Source organism: Felis catus, chromosome E1, assembly GCF_018350175.1.
Source record: "Felis catus isolate Fca126 chromosome E1, F.catus_Fca126_mat1.0, whole genome shotgun sequence".
In the NCBI taxonomy this organism is placed as follows: Eukaryota; Metazoa; Chordata; class Mammalia; order Carnivora; family Felidae; genus Felis; species Felis catus.
The window spans coordinates 10,371,513-10,391,445 of NC_058381.1; the positions used below are offsets into that span (position 1 = coordinate 10,371,513).

General features: G+C 42.6%; 1 protein-coding gene across 5 annotated transcripts in view; it reads left to right on the plus strand.

Moving 5' to 3' along the window:
• ULK2 (unc-51 like autophagy activating kinase 2) overlaps nucleotides 1-19,933 on the plus strand; it is an 84,215-nt gene that overhangs the window by 56,537 nt on the left and 7,745 nt on the right. For 3 of the 5 annotated variants that reach the window (XM_023244419.2, XM_045045167.1, XM_045045169.1), the window contains 7 exons: nucleotides 2,001-2,146; nucleotides 4,078-4,158; nucleotides 5,994-6,280; nucleotides 7,659-7,846; nucleotides 8,252-8,355; nucleotides 16,543-16,692; nucleotides 18,016-18,224. In XM_023244419.2, the coding sequence (XP_023100187.2) occupies nucleotides 2,001-2,146; nucleotides 4,078-4,158; nucleotides 5,994-6,280; nucleotides 7,659-7,846; nucleotides 8,252-8,355; nucleotides 16,543-16,692; nucleotides 18,016-18,224 (1,165 nt within the window). The remainder of the gene's footprint in view (nucleotides 1-2,000; nucleotides 2,147-4,077; nucleotides 4,159-5,993; nucleotides 6,281-7,658; nucleotides 7,847-8,251; nucleotides 8,356-16,542; nucleotides 16,693-18,015; nucleotides 18,225-19,933) is intronic. The other 2 variants (XM_045045168.1, XM_045045166.1) reach the window with 2 other exon arrangements.

Below are 19,933 nucleotides of genomic sequence, written 5' to 3' on the forward strand. Positions count from 1 at the left end.
TTTGTATATTTTGCCACCAGCACTGTGGTACCAAGGAATGTCTTTAATGAAGCCTGCAAAGTTATTATTTCTCTTTGGAAATCGCCACCTCGAGTGGCATGTGGGCATAAAGCACTGTTGCAGCAGATTGGAGGAGTTCTCTTAAGGAGAAGCTCTCGTGTGATTCAGTTGCAAGCTGAACCATAGCCCCTTTTTCACAGAGCGCCGTGTTTTCGTGAAAGAGCAACTGACAAACTCCAGCTGTGGGCGTCTGGCGGCTCATGAGCCAAGTCTGCCACCACCTAGAAAATCAGTATCGTGAAATGTGAGCTCTTGAGCAAAAATTAGAGTTTTTGAAAACTCTTGATTCACTGCTGTGATCTTGACAGCTTCTGCTATGCCTTGACAGCCACTTCTGTTAAGGTTTGTGGTGATATTTTGGTATGAATGTGACTTTTTGATACCCTGTGATGTGGTCGACATTTGGAATACCAACCAACATTTTTCAAGTGACCGAATGTTTAAAAACCATGCATAGATAAAATACCCAGTCCAGGGGCTCCTGGGTGGCTTAGTTGGTTGAGCGTCCAACTTCGGCTCAGGTCATGATCTCGTGGTTCGTGAGTTCGAGCTCTGTGTCGGGCTCAAAAGAACAAGATCCAGTCCAAGTACAAGGGACTTTGCAAAAGATTAGAGTCTAATGTAATGGAGTACAAGATTTCATTGAAGTAGTTTCAGATTCTACATTGCAGCTAATCTTTTTTAAATGTCCATTTGCTGAGTTTTGGTATAGTATCAAAGATGAGCATCACAATTATTTGAAAAGGCTACCAAAATATTCCTCCTTTTTTTGAGGAGGAAGGCTGTATAAGGCTGTATTTTCTTCATGTACATCCCCCCATATGTACTGTGTTACATAAAAGATTGAATGCGGGGCGCCTGGGTGGCGCAGTCGGTTAAGCGTCCGACTTCAGCCAGGTCACGATCTCGCGGTCTGTGGGTTCGAGCCCCGCGTCAGGCTCTGGGCTGATGGCTCAGAGCCTGGAGCCTGTTTCCCATTCTGTGTCTCCCTCTCTCTCTGCCCCTCCCCCATTCATGCTCTGTCTCTCTCTGTCCCAAAAATAAATAAACGTTGAAAAAAAAATTAAAATATTAAAGATTGAATACAAAAATAAGTATGAGAATCCAACTGTCTTCTATTGAGCCAGACATAAGAGATTTGAAAAAATGTAGAACAATGCCATGCTTCTCATGAATGTATTTTATTTGGAAGATATAATTAATTTTCATAATCTTATGTTACATGTAATAAGTTTGTTACTTTTAATGAATTACTAGTTACAAAATTTTTTCAGTTTTAACTTCTCATATGGTAAATATCAATAGGTATAAGTTGCATGAACAAAAACTCTGGGATATTCAGTAATTTTTAGGAGTATAAAGGGAACCTCAAACCAAAAACATTGAAAATAGTTAAATCAAGATGGAAGTAAGATTTTATTTTCAGTCTGTTTGCTTGTGTGTAAATTAAGGAATTCTGGAAGGATATGTTAGAAACTGGAAATAATGGTAACCTTTGGAGTAGGATTGAGGAAATGTTGAGAATCAGGCAGACAGGGTACAGGATGGGAGGGAGACTTCACGCCATGTAATTTCATACATTTTACATTTGTTCCATGTGACCATACCATATATTTTAAAAAATTCTGGGTAGCTCGGTTGGTTAAGCGTCTGACTCTTGGTTCCGGCTCAGGTCATGATCTCACGGTTTCATGAGTCCGAGCCCCGTGTCGGGCTCTGTGCTGACGGCGTGGAACCTGCTTGGGACTCTCTCTCTGCCCCTCCCCCACTTGCTCTGTCTCCGTCTCTCTCAAAAAAATAAACTTTTAAAAAAGAAAATTCTATTCCATGGCAGGTTGTCAGGAAGTTTTAGAAAGAAACAACACAAAACAAAACAAAACAAGACAGAAATAGAGTCCTAGAACCTGCCAGAGAGGGAACAATTTTATTTTTCTTTTCAGATCTGCAGCGGTACGAAGGTCTAACACCAGCCCTATGGGCTTCCTCCGGCTGGGATCCTGCTCCCCGGCACCAGCAGACACAGTGCAGACAGTTGGACGGAGACTCTCCACTGGGTCTTCCAGACCTTACTCACCTTCCCCTTTGGGTAAGGAGAGCAAAGCTGTTGTTTTCAACTTTTTTTATTCGCTGTGACAAATCTGACGTGACGCTCTTTATGTCAGTCGTGACGGTGGCTCGCGACGACAGTGACTCTCAGCTGATGGGGAGCCATATCCTTCCCCCGGCTCCACCCTACACCTGGCCCCCGCCTGAGCATCTCTGTGTAAATTTGTTAGGATCGCTACTGGAAATGTAATAATAAATGAGCCTTATGGATAAAAAGTCTCTCCATTGGGCTTGGGCTGTAAACACACAACATCGGAAACCCTAGAGGAAAGTACATGAAAGGCCTACCCACTCAGCACTCCGATTTACGAGGATTAGAAGACAATAGTGTACCTTGCGTGCTGGCTCGTGTTCTCCAGAGGCCTCCCAGCTCTGGGAGGAAGATGGTAGCAGCTTCGTCACGGATCTTTCCACCTCTCGTGGAAACCGTACGCAGGGCAAGGGGAATGCTAGAACAAGCAGGGACGCAGCAGCAGCAACAAACCAAAAAGCGAACCTTAAACCACAGTTTCGGTGGAATCGAGAGAGAAAGTGCTCCAACTTCAGGATATAAGCAAGAGAGGCCAAAGCCGCTGAGGTGGCAGAGTGCGTGAGAGACCTCACCGGTGTGGTGGGGAGGGGCGGGGGATGCAGAGAGGGCCCGGGCAGCAGGTCTTAAGGCCTCGTGGTGCAGATCCCAAACTTGCCCCTCCCCGCCCCCGCAAGGTATATGAATGTATTTATGTATTTTTTACTTCTAAAAGAAGAGGGCCCCCACCCTCAGGCAAAACTGCTGGAGTAAGAGTGAGGGCACGTGAGGAAATTTCAGGAGGAGGCGGAGTGAGAAGGATGGAAGTGGTGCCCAGGAGCCCTGATTCAAAAAAGCACAAAACCATAATGATAATGTTTTTAAAAATTTATTTCTCCACCTCACCTGCAATGGTTTTGAAGCTGTTTCTTAGCTGAAAAATCTTCCCCGAACAAAATCCTGGCCCTCCTTCACCCCCTCAGCAGCGCTTGGGGGCACTTCAGGGTCTCCGGAGACAAGGTCCAAGCCTTATGCTTGCACTCAAGGAAAAGGCCCTTCCTCGGGACCTAAGTGTCGCCTGCCCACCTAGCTACCGAGTCAGTGCCTTTTTGTTTTTATAGACCCATGTCTCCTGTCTGCTTAAACCCCCTCGGCCTTCTCAGCGCTTCCTCCTGTTAGTTTGGGTTCTCAGAGGTGGATGCAGAGAAGGTAGCTGCAGGAACGTGCCACAGTGACTCGGGAGACGCCTGTGATGGATCTGGGGTCGGGGGGCAGCAGGAATCTGGGGGAGCCCCCTCAGATCACCTTGCAGGTCTGACTCCTGGGAGGGGGAGAGGAAGCTAGGAGGAGTGGGCGGGGGCGTCTTGACTAGCGTGAGCTCTCGGAACCTTTTAGCCAGGCCCAAGGGGCGTCCCCAAACACTGCATTGTCCAGGTTCCCTGACCTGCTGGAATGACCTGAATTAGTGCCTCGCCCAGCCCACATGCGGTTGGTCACTGTCTGGGAGCAGCCCTGGGGAACTGGCCTTGTCAGGAGCCTCAGGGATGGGGTGGGTGCAGAGGGACAGCGGCTGGGCTGTGAGTCAGCTGTGCCCCCTGCGGCTCCACCCGCCTCAAACACGGCAAGCTCTTGGCACTTCTCTGTCTTAAGTGACCTACCTGTTAACAGGCTTTAATTTGTTTACGTGGCTTCCTTTCCTGGTGATCTTGTTTCAAGGCAGAGTATATGGTAGCATGCCTAGCACCCAGCACATGGGTCGCTCAGTAAGTGTCAGCAGAAATAAATCTCTGCCTAATCAAATTTTGTGAACTATGATGTACTGTGCAATTTGTGCATGTGTTACCTGTTTCCGTCCTTCGTTGGTTTTGAATCATTTCTCCTTTTCCCCGCTTCCCCATTCATAGTTGGTACCATTCCTGAGCAATTTAGTCAGTGCTGCTGTGGGCATCCTCAGGGTCATGAATCCAGGAGTAGAAACTCATCAGGTAGGAAATACATTTGGTGTACTAATAATTTTAATCCTGTTGTAAGTGGATTTGTGTTATGTTTCTCTAGTCTTATCAAAAGAATAGAACCGGCGTGAAATATTTTATCTGTTATCCTACTGTTTAGAATCTTGGTCTCATATGTTTTAGTGTATCATCCAATCCACAAAGTATTTCTCTTTGGGTAGATGATTCTTTTATGAAAGTAAGTCTTGGAAGTTAAGTAACTGAGCTAAATTTTGGTCATTGTCACAAAGATCATGAAAATCAATCTAGAAAATGAAATTTCATTGTTTTGATTACTACTATTCTAGATAAGAGCTACCTGAGATAAACAGGAAATAGAGATGTTTATTTGCTTTATTATATAATATGTGTATGCCTGAAAAGATGTGTGTAAATCACTTTTGTAAGTCAAGGTTTATTGTATGTGCATTTGAAGAGTTGGCCAATTAAAGAAATCCTGTGGTACTTAGAATATCACTCTTTTCTTAGTTTTTCATATTTTGTGTTTCCCTAAAAATAAGTCTTAGGTAACTTTCTCCAAATCATAACATTTTGCTGTTTATTTTATTTACTTGTGTGTATATATGTGTACATACGTACACATGGGTACGTATACGTGCATACACACACACACATACACACAGCAGTGCCCAGTTCTGAAAGATAAAATCCCAGATTTAGGAAGAGAGTAAGCTAGGAGTGGGCAGTAGCAGCAAAAGTTCTAATTTCTTTTTGGGAAGATGATGGTTATGGGTCACCAAGGAGATTTATAGATCCTTAGCATTATTGGTGGTAGTGTGGCTTGCAAGAAGCTCCAAAGAATTTGTAACTGAAGCTCCAGGCTTACGTAGTAGACCTTAAATTGGCCACAACAAGGTTTGTGTGGGGAATTCTCTTGCTGCTGCCGACTGTTTACCATATCAAAACCCTATTTCGGGGCACCTGGGCGGCTCAGTGGCTTGAGCATCTGACTCTTGATTTCAGCTCAGGTCATGATCTCGTGGGATCAAGCCCCACATCAGGCTCTATTCTGACAGCCTGGAGCCTGCTTGACATTCTCTCTCTTCTCTCTCTCTGCCCCTCCCCTGCTCATGCTCATATGTGTGTGCTCGCTCTCTCAAAGAAAACCCCAAAAAGATCCTATTGATATGGTGTGCTCTTGATATGATGTGCCCTCAAGAGGCAAGAATCTGTGGACAAGTGTTATCTTTGTAGAGAACATGGACTTTTTAGGTTATAAGTGAATTTCACTAATGAAACTGATAAAAAATGAATTATCCATAAAAATGAATTAGCTTGTTATTTTTAGACAAGTAAAATAAAATCCTAGAAAACTGTATTATCTAATTTTATGTATATATCTCCCCATATCTAAAGGGTTATTCTGGGTTGCTTTGAAAAGTTTCTTTTAGCTGCTACGTGAGAAAAGAGAATAATTACATTGGTATCCCCAAAGTATATATTCATATAAAGAGTAGGAATCATTTTGTTCAATATAGGTTTTTGTAGTTTCATTAACTTTAACAGTTTATGATATAGTTCTCTTTTGTGCTAATCAGACTATACATTAATCTGAGTTATTTGCTAGCTGCTGATAAAAACAGCCAACATACCCATCATCAGCTTCTATCTCCTGAGAATCCCAATGACTGTGGGCTTGTTACTGTTTTGTAAAAGATGCTTGAAAATAGTCTCTTGCCAAATAAGCAGTTTTTTAAATAGCTCCTGAAAAATATGACATTTGTTAGAATTCTCACTTTAAGAATTGTCTTCTTAACCGTTAAGTTTTGCCCCACACTTTGGGTGAACATTGGCTGCGTTCTTGGCAGGTTCTCCAGTGCCACAGGCCCAGTCACCACAGTCTCTCCTGTTGGGTGCTAGATTGCAGAGCGCCCCTACCCTCACTGACATCTACCAGAACAAGCAGAAACTCAGAAAGCAGCACTCGGACCCTGTGTGCCCATCCCACGCTGGGGTTGGGTACAGCTACTCACCTCAGCCCAGTCGGCCTGGTGGCCTTGGAACCTCTCCCACCAAGCACATGGGGTCCTCTCCTCGGAGTTCAGACTGGCTCTTTAAAACTCCTTTACCAACAATCATTGGCTCTCCTACTAAGGTATGTTTGTTAAACTCTTTTGTCAGTGTTAGGACTTTGTTAAATTAGCGTTTGTTAAATGGAGCATCGAGTGCCGGATGTTGAGCCAAGGTTCAGCAGTAGACCACAAGAGAAATTGAAATAGAGATTTCCATTCCTCTGTCTTGGCAGACGTACCTGGCGTGCCTCGAGAGGCCACACGGGGACGTCAAGGCAGGTGCAGACGGAGAGAGACAGGACCTGGGGCGCATGCCTTTATTAGGGTTCATGGATCGAGTTCTTTGGGGTTCCTGGGCTAAATTGGTCAATTCAAACCAAAAGAATGAGATTCTGGTAAGCTCCACAGGAGTCTTATCTATGGGACATATAAGGGGAAAGCCTGGGGGAGACTTTTGACGACCAGGGCTGTTGGAGGAGTCCTATCCAGAACTTACATTTCCTTGTGACTGTGCAAACCGCTGTCTAGGCCACAAGCTTACATGAGGGGCTCAAGGTCATTTAAGGTCCTGCAGGCCATATGGCCACACAAATTGAATGCAGAGGCAGCAATACTGTGGAGTAGCCCAGCTGAACTCTTGACAGTAGGTCATGAGCTAGTGTATAGTATAGTTAAGTACAGTAGTCCTTACCCCCAGGGGATATGTTCCAAGACCCTCAGTGGACAGCTGAAACCACAAACAGTACTAAACCCTATATGTACTGTTTTTTTCTTATGTACACATACTTACGATAAAGTTAAATTTATAAATTAGGCACAATAAGAGATTAATAATAGTTAATAACAAAAGAGAACAGTTACATATGCTGCAATAAGAGTTATATGAATGTGATCTCTCTCTCTCTCTCTCTCTCTCTCTCTCTCTCTCTCTCTCTCTCTCTCAGAATACCATACTGTGGTCACTACAGTGGGATGTGATGATGTGAGATGATAAAATGCCTGTGTGTTGAGATGAAGTGAGGTCAGTGCTATAGGTGTTATGATGCAGTGTTAGGCTACTGCTGACCTTCTGATGATACCTCAGAAGGAGGATCATCTATTCCAGACCAAGGTTGACCGCGGGAAACGAAACCACGGATAGGGAGACTCTTGTACACTAGGGAAAAGATTCGTGGTGAAAACAGCTACAATTTAATGAACACTTGCTGGGTGCCAGGCACAGTCTTAGTTTAGGCACAGTCTAAAGCCACTTTACTTCCTGAATGCTTTATACACATGATCCTACTTAATCCCAGAGAAAGGAAATTGAGGCTACAGGGTATGAACCAACTGTCCAGGAGTGGAAGAGCCAGTGCGTGAACCTGGGTCTGACTTGTGCTTCTGAGCGCCGCACCGCGCAGCCTGACAACTCTGAATGCTGCCCGCATGGTAGTAACTCGCTTCCACATGTTTCTTCCTCAGACCACAGCTCCTTTCAAAATACCTAAAACACAAGCGTCTTCCAACCTGCTAGCCTTGGTTACTCGTCATGGGCCTTCTGAAGGGCAGTCTAAAGATGGGAGTGACCCACGGGAATGCTCTCATTGTCTCTTAGTACAAGGAAGTGAGAGGCAGAAGTCTGAGCAGCAGAACAAGGCAGTGTTTGGCAGGTAAAAGACAGCATTTCCTTCCAGCCTTTGATATGAAAACTGTAATGGTACATATATTTCTGGTATAAAGACAACCAGACCAAATTGGGTTAGTAGCTGGTTTATGCCACACGGTTAATAATATGAACTGTGTACCCTTAGAATCTCTGAAAACCTACAGGTGCTTCCTGCAACTGTGAATACAGAGCTCTCACTGAATTTCCTGAATGTTCTATCTCTGCTTTTTGTTTATTTCAGTTATTGAAGTTCATCTCTGCCTTGAATTGTTTGGTATCTATTTTTTGTCTCCTTCTTCTCTGACTTCCCGTTAACCCTTTTGTGGCTTGGCTGAAATCCCCCTTATTATTTAAATGTCTGGATTTTTAAGGTATACTTTTCCGTTATTAACGCCATTCTTCTTTTTAGGTCTGTCAGTACTGGGAAATTATCAGATCAACAAGTAAAGATACCTTTAGGTGGACATCAGGGCAGCACGGACAGCTTAAATACAGAACGACCAATGGATATAGGTAAGACAAATGTGGTTTCTTTTTAGGCAGGTAATTTGTGAGTGCATGCGTTGGTTTCCTATAATTGCTGCCACAGATTACCACAAGCGTGTAGCTTAAAACAACATAAATGTGTTATCGTACATTTCTGGAGGTCAGAGGTCTGCAGTGGGTCTTACTGGGCTAAAATCAGTGTGTTGACAAGGCTGCATTTCTTCCGGAGGCTCTAGGGGGGAATGCATGTCCTTGCCTTTTCCAGCATCTAGAGACTGCCCTCAGTCCTTGCTTGGATCCCTTCCCATTGGGGACCGGTCTAGACTCTGACCTTCTGCCTCCCTGTTCTACCTTTAAAGGATGCTTGTGATTACATTGGACCCACTGGATAATCCAGGATAATCCCTTTATTCTAAGGCCAGCCGATTAGCAATTTCGGTTCTATCTGCAACTTTAATTACCCTTTGCCATTTGACGTAGCCTACTTATGGTTTCCAGGCATTAGAACATGGCCATCTTTGGCTGTGTGGGAGGGCAAGAGAAAGTAATGATTTCACCTGTCTGCTTCTGTTGACTCTTCATGAACCTACTGACCCAGATTTCTTCACCCGCTCCTGTCATTTCATCTTCTTTCTCAGCACAACAAGATAGGGGCTCGTTAGGTATCTGGATGATCAACAGCTAGGAGTTAGAAGGAATTCTGGCCCAAGATTGGGTTATGTTGGTAAGATAATACTGGCCAAAGTGAGCTTAAATACACATATGCTCTTGAGCATTTCTTCTACTGTGAGTAGATCCTATAAAAAACGTAGGTCACTGAGAGCCCCTGGCCTTTTCGTAGTTGTTTCAGGGACTGTTGTGTCCACAGACTCACCTCTAGACTACTTGGACTGCTTGTCAAAAAAATAGAAACAAAGGGCAGGTTGCAGACCATAACCCAGACTTTTTAATCACATTTTCTGGGAATGGATTCTAGGATTCTGTATTTTTAATGAGCTCCCCACGTGATTATTATATACACTTAAATTTGAGAATCACTGTTGTAATCTCTTTGTTCTGGTTTTCTCTAGAATTTTTTTATTGACTCTCCCATTAGGAGAAGGAAATATTTCCAAAGAAGGAAATATCTGGATCATCAGATATCTGATTGAACATGGTTTCTAATCCAAAGAGAATGCTCCACTCTTTTCTTGCTTGCATGGTTTCTGAAGAGAAGTCCGATGTAATTCTTACTCTTGTTCCTCTATAGGTGAGGTGTTTTTTCTTTGGCTTCTTTCAAGATTTTTTGCTTTGTCTTGATTCTCTGTAGTTTGAATATGATAGGTCTATTTTTGGCACTCATCTTGGTGTTCTCTGAGCTTCCTGGGATCTGTGGTTTGGTCTGTCATTACTACTTCATATATTTCTTCTATTCCTTTCCCTTTTTCTTCCCCTCTGATATTCCCATCATGTATATGTTATACTTTTGTAGTTGTCCTACAGTTCTTGAATATTCTGTTTTTGTTTTTGTGTTCATTCTTCTTTGTATTTGCTTTCCAATTTTGGAAGTTCATGTTGACATATCTTTAAGCTAACTGATTCTCTCCTCAGCCATGTCCATCTACTGATGAGCTCATCAAATGCATTATTCATTTCTGTTTTGATGATTTTGATGTATAATGTGTCCTTTTGATTCTTTTGTAGAGTTTCCATCTCTCTGCTTATATTATCCATCTATTCTTACATGTTGTTTGCTTTTTCCATTAGAGTCCTTAGCATATTAATCACAGTTATTTTAAACTTCTAATCTGATAATTCCAATCTGCTATTTGTGAGTCTGGTTCTGATGGTTACCCTGTCTCATCATACTAGTTTTACCTTTTAGCTTCTCTTTTAATTTTTTTGTGTGTGAAAACCTGACATGATATATTGGATAAAAGGAATTGAGTTAAATAGTATGAGGTTTTTCGTTTTTCTGGCTAAGAGTTAGGCTATGCTTAGTGTTTCCTGTACCTGTAGGTGTCAGGCTAAACTTTTCTCTGTTGTTTTTGAGTTTCCCTAGATACCCTTCCTTAAATAACATCCGACCCTTGGCTAACTGTATATTTTCTCCTAAGAGTTTTATATCTTAGCTCTTACATTTAGATCTGTGATCTGCTCTGACCTATTTCTTGTGGACGATGTGATGTAGGAGTCCAACTTCATTCTTTTGTGTGTGGATATTCAGTGGTTCCTGCACTATTTATTGAAAACATTATTCTCTCTTCCATTGAATTGTTTTGCCAGCCTTGTAAAAAATCTATTGACTATAAATGCATTTATTTCTGGACTCTCAATTCTATTATATCAATCTATATGTCTGTTATTATGCTGGTACCATACTGCCTTGATTACTATAGCTTTATAGTAACCAAGGAAATGTGAGTCCTCCCCCTTTGTTCTTTTCCAAGATTGTTTTGGTTATCCTGGGTCCGTGAGTTTCCAATATGAATATTAGCATCACCTGCTAAGATGAAATTTTTCCCTTGATTCACATGCTTTAACATATGAAAATCAATTAAGGTAATACATAACACTCAATATGCTAGGAATAGAAGTGAGTTTACTCACCTGATAAACCCACAACTAACATCATACTTAATGGTGAAAGATTGAATGCTTTTCCCCCAAGATCAGGAACAAGACAAAGATATTTGCTGTCATCACTTCCATTTTACATCGCATCAGTGGCTTTTGCCAGGGCAACTTGGCAAAAATGACTACAACAATACAACAAACAAACAAAACACCCAGCTTGGAAAGGAAGAAATAAAATGACCTCTATTCACAGATGGCGTGATCCTGTATATAGAAAATCCCAAGTAATCCACTAAAAAACTATTTGAACTAATAAATAAATTCGGTAGCATGACAGGGTATAAGATCAATATCCAAAAATCCACTGTATTTCTTAGACACTGGCAAGAAACAATCTGAAAATGACATTAAAAAAACAATTCTATGTAAGATACCATCAGAAATAAAACACTTAGGGGGCGCCTGGGTGGCTCAGTTGATTGAGAGTCCGACTTCAGCTCAGGTCACAATCTCACAGTTGGTGGGTTCGAGCCCCGCATCAGGCTCTGTGCTGACTGCTTGCTCAGAGCCTGGAGCCTGCTTCGGATTCTGTGTCTCCTCCTCTCTCTGCCCCTCCCCTGCTCACGCTTTGTCTCACTCTGTTTCTCAAAAATAAATAAATGCGGGGCGCCTGGGTGGCTCGGTCGGTTAAGCGTCCGACTTCGGCTCAGGTCATGATCTCACGGTCCGTGAGTTCGAGCTCCGCATCAGGCTCTGTGCTGACAGCTCAGAGCCTGGAGCTGTTTCAGATTCTGTGTCTCCCTCTCTCTCTGCCCCTCCCCCGTTCATGCTCTGTCTCTCTCTGTCTCAAAAATAAATAAATGTTAAAAAAAAAAAAATTAAAAATAAATAAATGCAAAAAAAATTTTTTTTTAAATACTTAGAAATAAATTTAATAAAAGGATAAAACTTTTATTCTGAAAGTTACAAAGCACTGATAAAGTAAATTAAAGAAGACCTACATATGGAAAGAAACCCATGCTTATAGATCAGAAGACTTACTATTGTTAACTCCCCAATTGATCTATAGATTGAATGAAACCCCTGTGTGTGACAGGTCATTTTTCTCTTGCTGCTCCCAAAGTTGTCTCCTCGTCTTCGGTTTTTGCTGTTTTACTCTGATGTATCTGGGTGTGGATTTCTTTGACTTTATCTTACTTTGAGTCTGTTGAGCTTCTTGGATATACAGATTAATGTTTTTCTTCAAACCTGAGAAATTTTCAGCCACCATTTACTTGGATTTTTTTTTTTTTTTTTTTTTTTTTTGTCTCTCCTCTCCTCCTGGTGCTTCCATCATGCATATAATACACACTATGCATAGGTACCCATGATGGTGTCTCATAGCTGTTTGAGATTCTTTTCTCTTTTCTCCTGATGCTTCAGATTGCACAGTCTCTGTGGGTTTATCTTCAAGCTCATGGATTTTTTTCTTCTGCCAATTCAGATCTGCTGTTGAACCCCTGTAGTGAATTTTTAATTTCACTTATTGTTTTTAACTCCTGAATTTGCATTTGGGGTTTTTCTTAATAATTTCTCTGTGTATTCCTATTCTTTATTTAAGGAGACATTAATGTCATACTTTAAATTTTTTTTCTTGGGGCGTGTGTGGCTCAGTTAGTTAAGCGTCCGACTCTTGCTTTTGGCTCAGGTCATGATCTCACAGTCATGAGATCAAGCCCTGCATTGGGCCCTGTGCTGGGTATGGAGCCTGCTTAAGATTCTCAATCTCTGTCATCCTCTGCCCCTCCCCAGCTTGCACATGCTCTCTCTCAAACACATTTTTTTTTCTTGAGTATAGTTGACATACAATGTTACATTAGTTTTGGATATACAACATAGCAATTCAACATCTCTATACATTATGCTCTGGTCACCATAAGTGTAACTACCATCGGTCACCATAAATGCTATTACAATATCATTGACTCTCTTCCTTATGCTGTACCTTTTATTCCCATGACTTACTCATTCCGTAACTGGAAGCCTGTATCTCCTTTTCCCCTTCACCCATTTTGCCTTTCCCCCTACCCTTCCCCTCTGGCAACCATCGGTTTGTTCTTTGTATTTGTAGGTCTGATTCTTCCTTTTTGTTTATTCGTTTTGTTTTTCGGGTTCCACATATGAATAAAATCATTTGGTGTTGTCTTTCTCTGTCTGACTTGTTTCATTTAGGCAAAATACCCTCCAGGTACATCCATGTTGTCACAGATGGCAAGATGCCAATCCTTTTTTATGGATGCATAGCATTCCACTGTATAGATAACATACACACACACACACACACACACACACCCCATTTTCTTTAGCCATCTGTTGATGGACACTTATGTTGCTTCCATATCTTTGCTATTATAAATAATGCTACAATAAACATAGGGGTGCATATATCTTTTTGGTTTAAAAAAATTTTTTTAAATATTTATTTTTGAGACAGAGAGTGAGCATGGACAGGGGAGGGGCAGAGAGAGAGGGAGACAGAATCTGAAGCAGTTTCCGCACGGTCAGCACAAAGCCCCATGTGGGGCTCCATCCCACGAACTGTGAGGTCATGACCTGAGCCAAAGTTGGACACTCAACTAAGCCACCCAGGTGGCCCACATAAATCTTTTTGAATGAGTGTTTTCATTTTGCTTGGGAAAATACCTAGGAGTGGAATTATTGAACCATAAGGTAATTCTATTTTTAATTTTTTGAGGAATCTTCATACTGTTTTCCACAGTGGCTGCACCAGTTGACATTTCCACCAGCAGTGCGTGAGGGTGCCTTCTTCTCCACGTCTTCACTAACACTTGTTATTTCTTGCATTTTTTTTTATTTTAGCCATTCTGACAAGTGTAAAGTTTTCCTTTACTTTTTAAAGTATGGTTTCCTTTAGTTATTTGAAGATGTTTAAAAGTGCTCCTTTGAAGTCGGCTAATTTTGACATTTGAGCCCTCTCAAGGGCAGTTTCTGTTTGTTTTTCTTCATGTGTGTGGTCACTCTTTTTTTAAAAAAATTGTTTCTTAATGTTTGTTTATTTTTGAGAGACAGAAAGAGTACGAGTGGGGGAGGGACAGAGAGAGAGAGGGAGAAGGAGACAGAACCCGAAGCAGGCTCCAGGCTCCAAGCTGTCAGCATAGAGTCCAACGTGGGGCTCAAACCCACAAACCGCAAGATCATGACCTGAGCCAAAGTCGGACGCCCAACCGGCTGAGCTTCCCAGGCGCCCTATGTGTGGTCACTCTTTACTGTTTATTTGCACATACCACATTTTTATTGTTGAAAATCAGACATTTCATATAATAGTTCTGTAGCAGTTCTGAATTCTGACTCCTCCAGTCCCTTACCCTTTGGCTTGTTGTTTTGGGCTTAATGTGTTTAGTCTTGTCTGGACTCTTCCCGTGAAATCTGTAGGCCTGGTAGTGTGAACCCTCTGGCGTCGGTCTTCGGAGAGCAAGCTTTGGTCATGTGTACACTTGCCCTGGGATGACGGTGGCTTTGACAGGGCTCTCTTCCACTCTTTCTTTGGTCTCTCAGGCTCTCCCTCTGTCGGTACCACAGCCAACTGGTGGGCCCTGCGGCTTGCCCTCCGAGGGCTCTATTTTTGGCAAATTGTGTTGGGTGTGAATTGTTCCGGTCTTGTCTGATTAAATGCTGGCCCTTTTGCAGAAGTAGTCTTTGAAGCCAGTCTTCTTTCAGCCTCGTTCTGACCACAGGAGGGCTCTTCTTAGCTGTCTCTCTCCCTGCTTCTCTCTATTAACCTTCTAGATGGTCTGTTTGGTAGCTTGTTGCTCTCATGGAGCCAGCAGCCTCCTCATTTGTTTATCACCAAAATCTTCATTGTTTTTGACAGTGCACTCAGAGAACTCTCTCGTGATCTGTTTCAAATAAAGTCCATTTCCTTGGGGAGGATTTCAGAATTCTTCGTTCCATGTCTCCACCACCGTGGAAAATCCTGGGCACCCTTCTCTAGAGCTGGGTGTGAGGATGCTGGCCCATTTCTTTCAGAGTGACTCCCTTGCTTTGTGACCTGGGTGCTGGGTGGGCTGGAAGCCCCTGGTCTTTTTGGCTTGCCTCTCTCTACAGGCCCGAGACCTCTGCTCGACAAGTGAACTGAGGTGAGGGCAGTAAAGCTCTAGCATTTCATCTACGCGCCCCAGTTCCACCCTCGGAGTGGGGGCTGGGTGGAGACACGGGTTCTTACCGAGATGTGGTAGATATTCTTGAATAAATGTTTCATTTCCTGCATGCCCTCAGGACATTTTGCAGCCGCTTTAAGTGGTTGTTTTTTGAGAAGTAATTTCCACCAGTTACGGTCGTGTCACCGAGGAGCAGGTCTGCGATGCTCCTCACACACTGCCCCTTCTGGGAGTGATTGCTCTGTGTGCTCTCTGCCAAAAGTCAGTCACTGGTTGTTGGGACCGTTTTTGAAAATAGCTTTTTTGAAAGAGCATATTATGTCTCGTTCTCCTTCACAAATAGATTTAAATTTATAGGTTGTGTAAGTTCTACATGAATATATGTTCTGATTTCAGTCCGAGTTTGTGGATGTGAAACCAGGTTTTTCTCCTTAAACAATATTTAGGCAGAAAATGCATATTTGATTATTTTTATTCTCTTTTTCTTTTCCATCTTCCACATGAACTTTATTGTCAGCATTTGAAATTGCACGTTTCTCTAATCATGAAATTTCCTTTTCTGAAAATAAAAACATAAGCCCTTAAGAAACAATAGGATCATTGGCCCTTAAAATATACCCATGATTATCTTTAAATACATGTATACCCAATAAAATAACATCATAACAATGTTACAGAAAGAGAGTATCTGTGTCGTTTCGTACATCTTGTGTGACAATAGGTGCTATTTAATTGATTCCCACTTACTGTTCCCTTACTCCCTAGAAGATTTTCATGAACTGTCTGTTCTGTTAATTAGATGCTTCAAGTTTGTCATGCTCTGTTGTGGATCACGGACACTGATGGCAATTTTTTTCTGTGTCTGGTTCAGTGTTTCTACTTTTAAATTTGTGATTTGCCTCCATCCTGTGACGTCAGAAATGTAATGTTTTCGAGATGCTTGGATGTGAAAAAGCTTTGGACGACTTCTGTTCATTCGCTTTAGTTTGGTGGAGGGGGACTTTTCTCCTCATCTTCCTTTAGCCCACGCTAAGCCCATCAGGCCCCTCCGACATTGGACCCGCCTCACAGCCCCCTGACAGACACATGGCTGCGGTTCCAAGGCGTGTGCTTCGACTCCACTCTCTCTCTCTTTTCAAGCTCTTACTCTGTGGAGACTCCTGTTCTTCCTTCAGCTTTACCTCACGTTTTTATTCTAAGTACTTGGTTTCCACTTTTTCAAATGACCCTCAACAGGCATGACTGCAGGTCACATACTCTGGAAGTTCACGGAAGTGACTCTGCATCCAAGGCTTTGGGGTAAAGAAGATTCACAGCTGTGAAGAGATTACTATAAAACACTATTAGTGGAGACCTACGTTGCATTTCTGATTTTAAGAGTAATAAATGCTTATTGAAAAAAAAAAAGCCCTGATATAAAAGTACAGGTCTCCCTATAATCCCAGCCCCCAAAAGAAACACTATCAAAACGATGTAACATCTTGTGACCTTTTCACCGTAGCCCCCGCAGGAGCTTGTGGTGTGGTACTGGCACCTCCCATAGGAACAGCAGCAAGTTCCAGGGCTGTCCTGTTCACTGTAGGATCTCCTCCACACAGTGCCACGGCCCCCACTTGTACCCATATGGTCCTTCGAACGAGAACAACCTCAGGTGAAGCATCGTCTTATTATGATTTTGGCTAGTTTTGGGAGCACAGTGTTCTGTTGATGGCTTAATGGTGTGGCTGAGCAAGTCCCTTGACCTCTCTGGACTTCAGTTTCTTTACCAATGACATGGAGATCATCATTGTCTTTACCTTAAAGGGTTGTAAGGTATGAATGGGACCTTATTTGTGGGAGGGGGAAACTTGATAAAATAAAAGTACTGTATATTTACAACATGCGCTATCACAGCGATACAATCGAAGTGTGACTTCTCCATGATGAAGCAGCTATGCCTATATGGTGCTTCTTAGCTTATATTAAAGGCTTAATTTAGTACGTTTAGTACATGTTTTGAAATGGTAGATGGTTGTCTGTCTTTGCTTTGTCCTTTTAGAAACCTGAGTCTTACCTTTTTTGTACCTTGGGCCCCAGTCTTTGCACTGAATCCTGTCTGCATTGAGATAGGTCAATAGAGTGGTTTTATCATCCTCCATACTCTACACGTAGGTCGTTAATACCCTAAATGAAGAAAGCACTTAGATTGGACTTGAAATGAGTTCTCGTTTGACATCATCTTCTATATTGGACCGTGGGTTCTCTGAGTTCTCTTACACTGAGTAAGTGACCGATCACGATGTCAGTAGATTCGTAAGCAAAGGATTGTAAACAGATAACGAGAGAGGAGGTAGAGCCAATGATCTTGTTCTTTGGATTATTAGAAGTATTAAGTAATAATAAAATACAATTTTCAGAAAGTAACGTTTTTTACCTGTCAACTAAGCCAACACTAAAAGACTGACGCCCAGCGTTGCTGAAGGCTGGCGGGATCGGTGCGCTGCCTCACAGCCACTACCGTAGGAGGCCGTGAGGCGGTTGTCCCCAAGGCTGTAAAAGCGGGGGTCACATTCGCTCCGTGGAAATCCCACTCCTGTTTACACCAGCGCTTCGGAGTATTGATCACAAACGAGCCTTTCAGAGGAAGGAAACGCTTTGGATTCCATTATAGTGTTATTTGTGATACAAAAATCAGAAATGGTACAAATCTTCCGATAATCGTTACCTATAAAAATTTAGTGAACTGCTCTGCACCGACCGCATGTTGCAGTAAAGACTACGGAGCAACAGGGAGAGATGTGCATGTCGCAGATTAGTTTAAAACGAGCCATGATGATGTCTGTGGAATGTACGTATAAAAGAAGAACAGAGGGGAACTTGGAAAACTAAAACCCAGGGGGTCGGTGCCTTTTCTTTTAACGTTTCCTTTGTTCCTTGGATGGTGGGCGCAGGCGCTCACTGCGGGCCCTGCGCCGCATGTCCTGTTCTCTTGCAGCGGGCTCCAGCGGCTCCGGAGGCTCCCTGTGCTCCGCCAGCGGCCGCGCGTGCGTGGGCTCCCCGCCAGGGCCGTGCTCGGGGTCCTCCCCTCCGGGAGCGGAGGCGGCTCCCGGCCTGAGATACATGCCTTATGGTGCTTCACCCCCCAGCCTAGAGGGGCTCATCACCTTTGAAGCCCCTGAACTGCCAGAGGAGACACTGATGGAGGTAGAGAAGAGACCCCTGTGGCGTGTCGCTGTAATGTCGAGAGCACGGAAGAAGGTTCTAGCAATGAGGAAAGGGCAGAATACACAAAAGTTCTGAAGCTTTTTTCTTCTCTTTAACTCACCTTGTCCTTTTCTCCTTGAAAAACATTGCTGATGTGTTTTTAGAGTAATGTTAACAGTGACACTCATCCAGAACAAGCATTGGTTGAGAGGAAGTGACACATGGAGATTTTTTTTTTTAATCTGAAGTTTATTTGCTAGTTATGGGATTTGTAAAGCACAGTCTTTGTCCTGAAACCGTAACTTTTTATTCTCACCGCTTGCTTTTCTTCATAAGATAAAAGCAATACACTTAGGCTTATGAAATAATAAAGCATAATGCCAGATTAGTCGCACTGAGAAATAAACCTGCCAAGCAAATGCTCACATTTGTAGACCAGCACCCTCCCTCGGTGGAGCCAGTTCCACAGGGAAAAACACAGCCTAATCTGAAGCACGCTGAACACACGTTCAGAACGACAGAAGTTAATTTTGCGACTCCAAAGACTGTGCCAGTTCAGTTCCTCAGACTCGACTCCAGGACAGCACCCAGTGGCCTACACTGTGTCCTCAGTCCCGATTACAATGCTGACTTAGCTAGCATTTCAAATTAAAATGATCAGTTCTCCGGGCCAACAGAGAACAAATTCTCTCTCCATGCCGGACCTCCAACTAACGTTTTTATTTTGCATGAATGAGAATTAAATATTTCACATAAAAGTTATGAAATGTTGCATGCAAAATTTAGTAGTGATTTTGTAGAAGTTCTGGTTGTGATTTTGAAAATACGTACAATCCAGTCCTAAGATTGGGAAAGCAGTTTTCAGAGTTTTTTCAGTTTCCATCAAACTAGACACAAATTGTGTTCTAATACATTTTCCAGTGTATTGGAATGTACAGTCCAATATGCTGTCAGAGAGCAGAGAGACTTTCAAAAGTTAATTGGTTTATTCTCCTTTTTCTAGGAAAATGATTCTCCTTTTTTCATCATAGAAGGAGAATGAGAAGCTTAGTCTTATTTGAGCTTTCAAAAAACATTTATAGCTAAAAGCACATCTCAAAACAACATTAATTTAGGGTGCCTGGGTTGCTCAGCCTTGGCTAAAGTCATGATCTCAGGGTTTGTGAGTTCAAGCCCTGCATTGGGTGAGCACGAGCCTTGCTTTGGGTGAGCCTCACTTCTCTCCCTTTCCTTCTCTCTCTCTCTCTCTCTCTCTCTCTCTCTCTCTCTCTCTCTCTCTCTCTCTCTCATTTTCTCTCTCTTTCTGCCCCTCATGGGATTCTCTCTCTCTCTCTCTCTCTCTCTCTCTCTGTCTCTCTGTCTCTCTCTCTCTCTCTCTCCCTCCCCCTCCCTCTCCCTCCCTCCCTCTCTGCCCCTGGTTCACTTGGGCCCTTTCAAAAAAAACAAACAAACAAAAACAAAAACCCACATTACTTTTAGAATGCTCATTTTTAAAGCATGCTATTATGTCTATACTCCCCTCTTTAAGTGAACAGCTCACAGAAATTTAGAGCTTTGGTATTAGGAGTCACTGTGACCTGAAAACTCACCAGAAATTAAAATAAAACATCTCTGGAACTCTAAGTCAGTAGAATTTACTAAACTAGCAAGAAGGGTGGTTTAGTGTAAAGGATATCCTTAGAATCCTGATGCTTATTTGGTCATGTTTT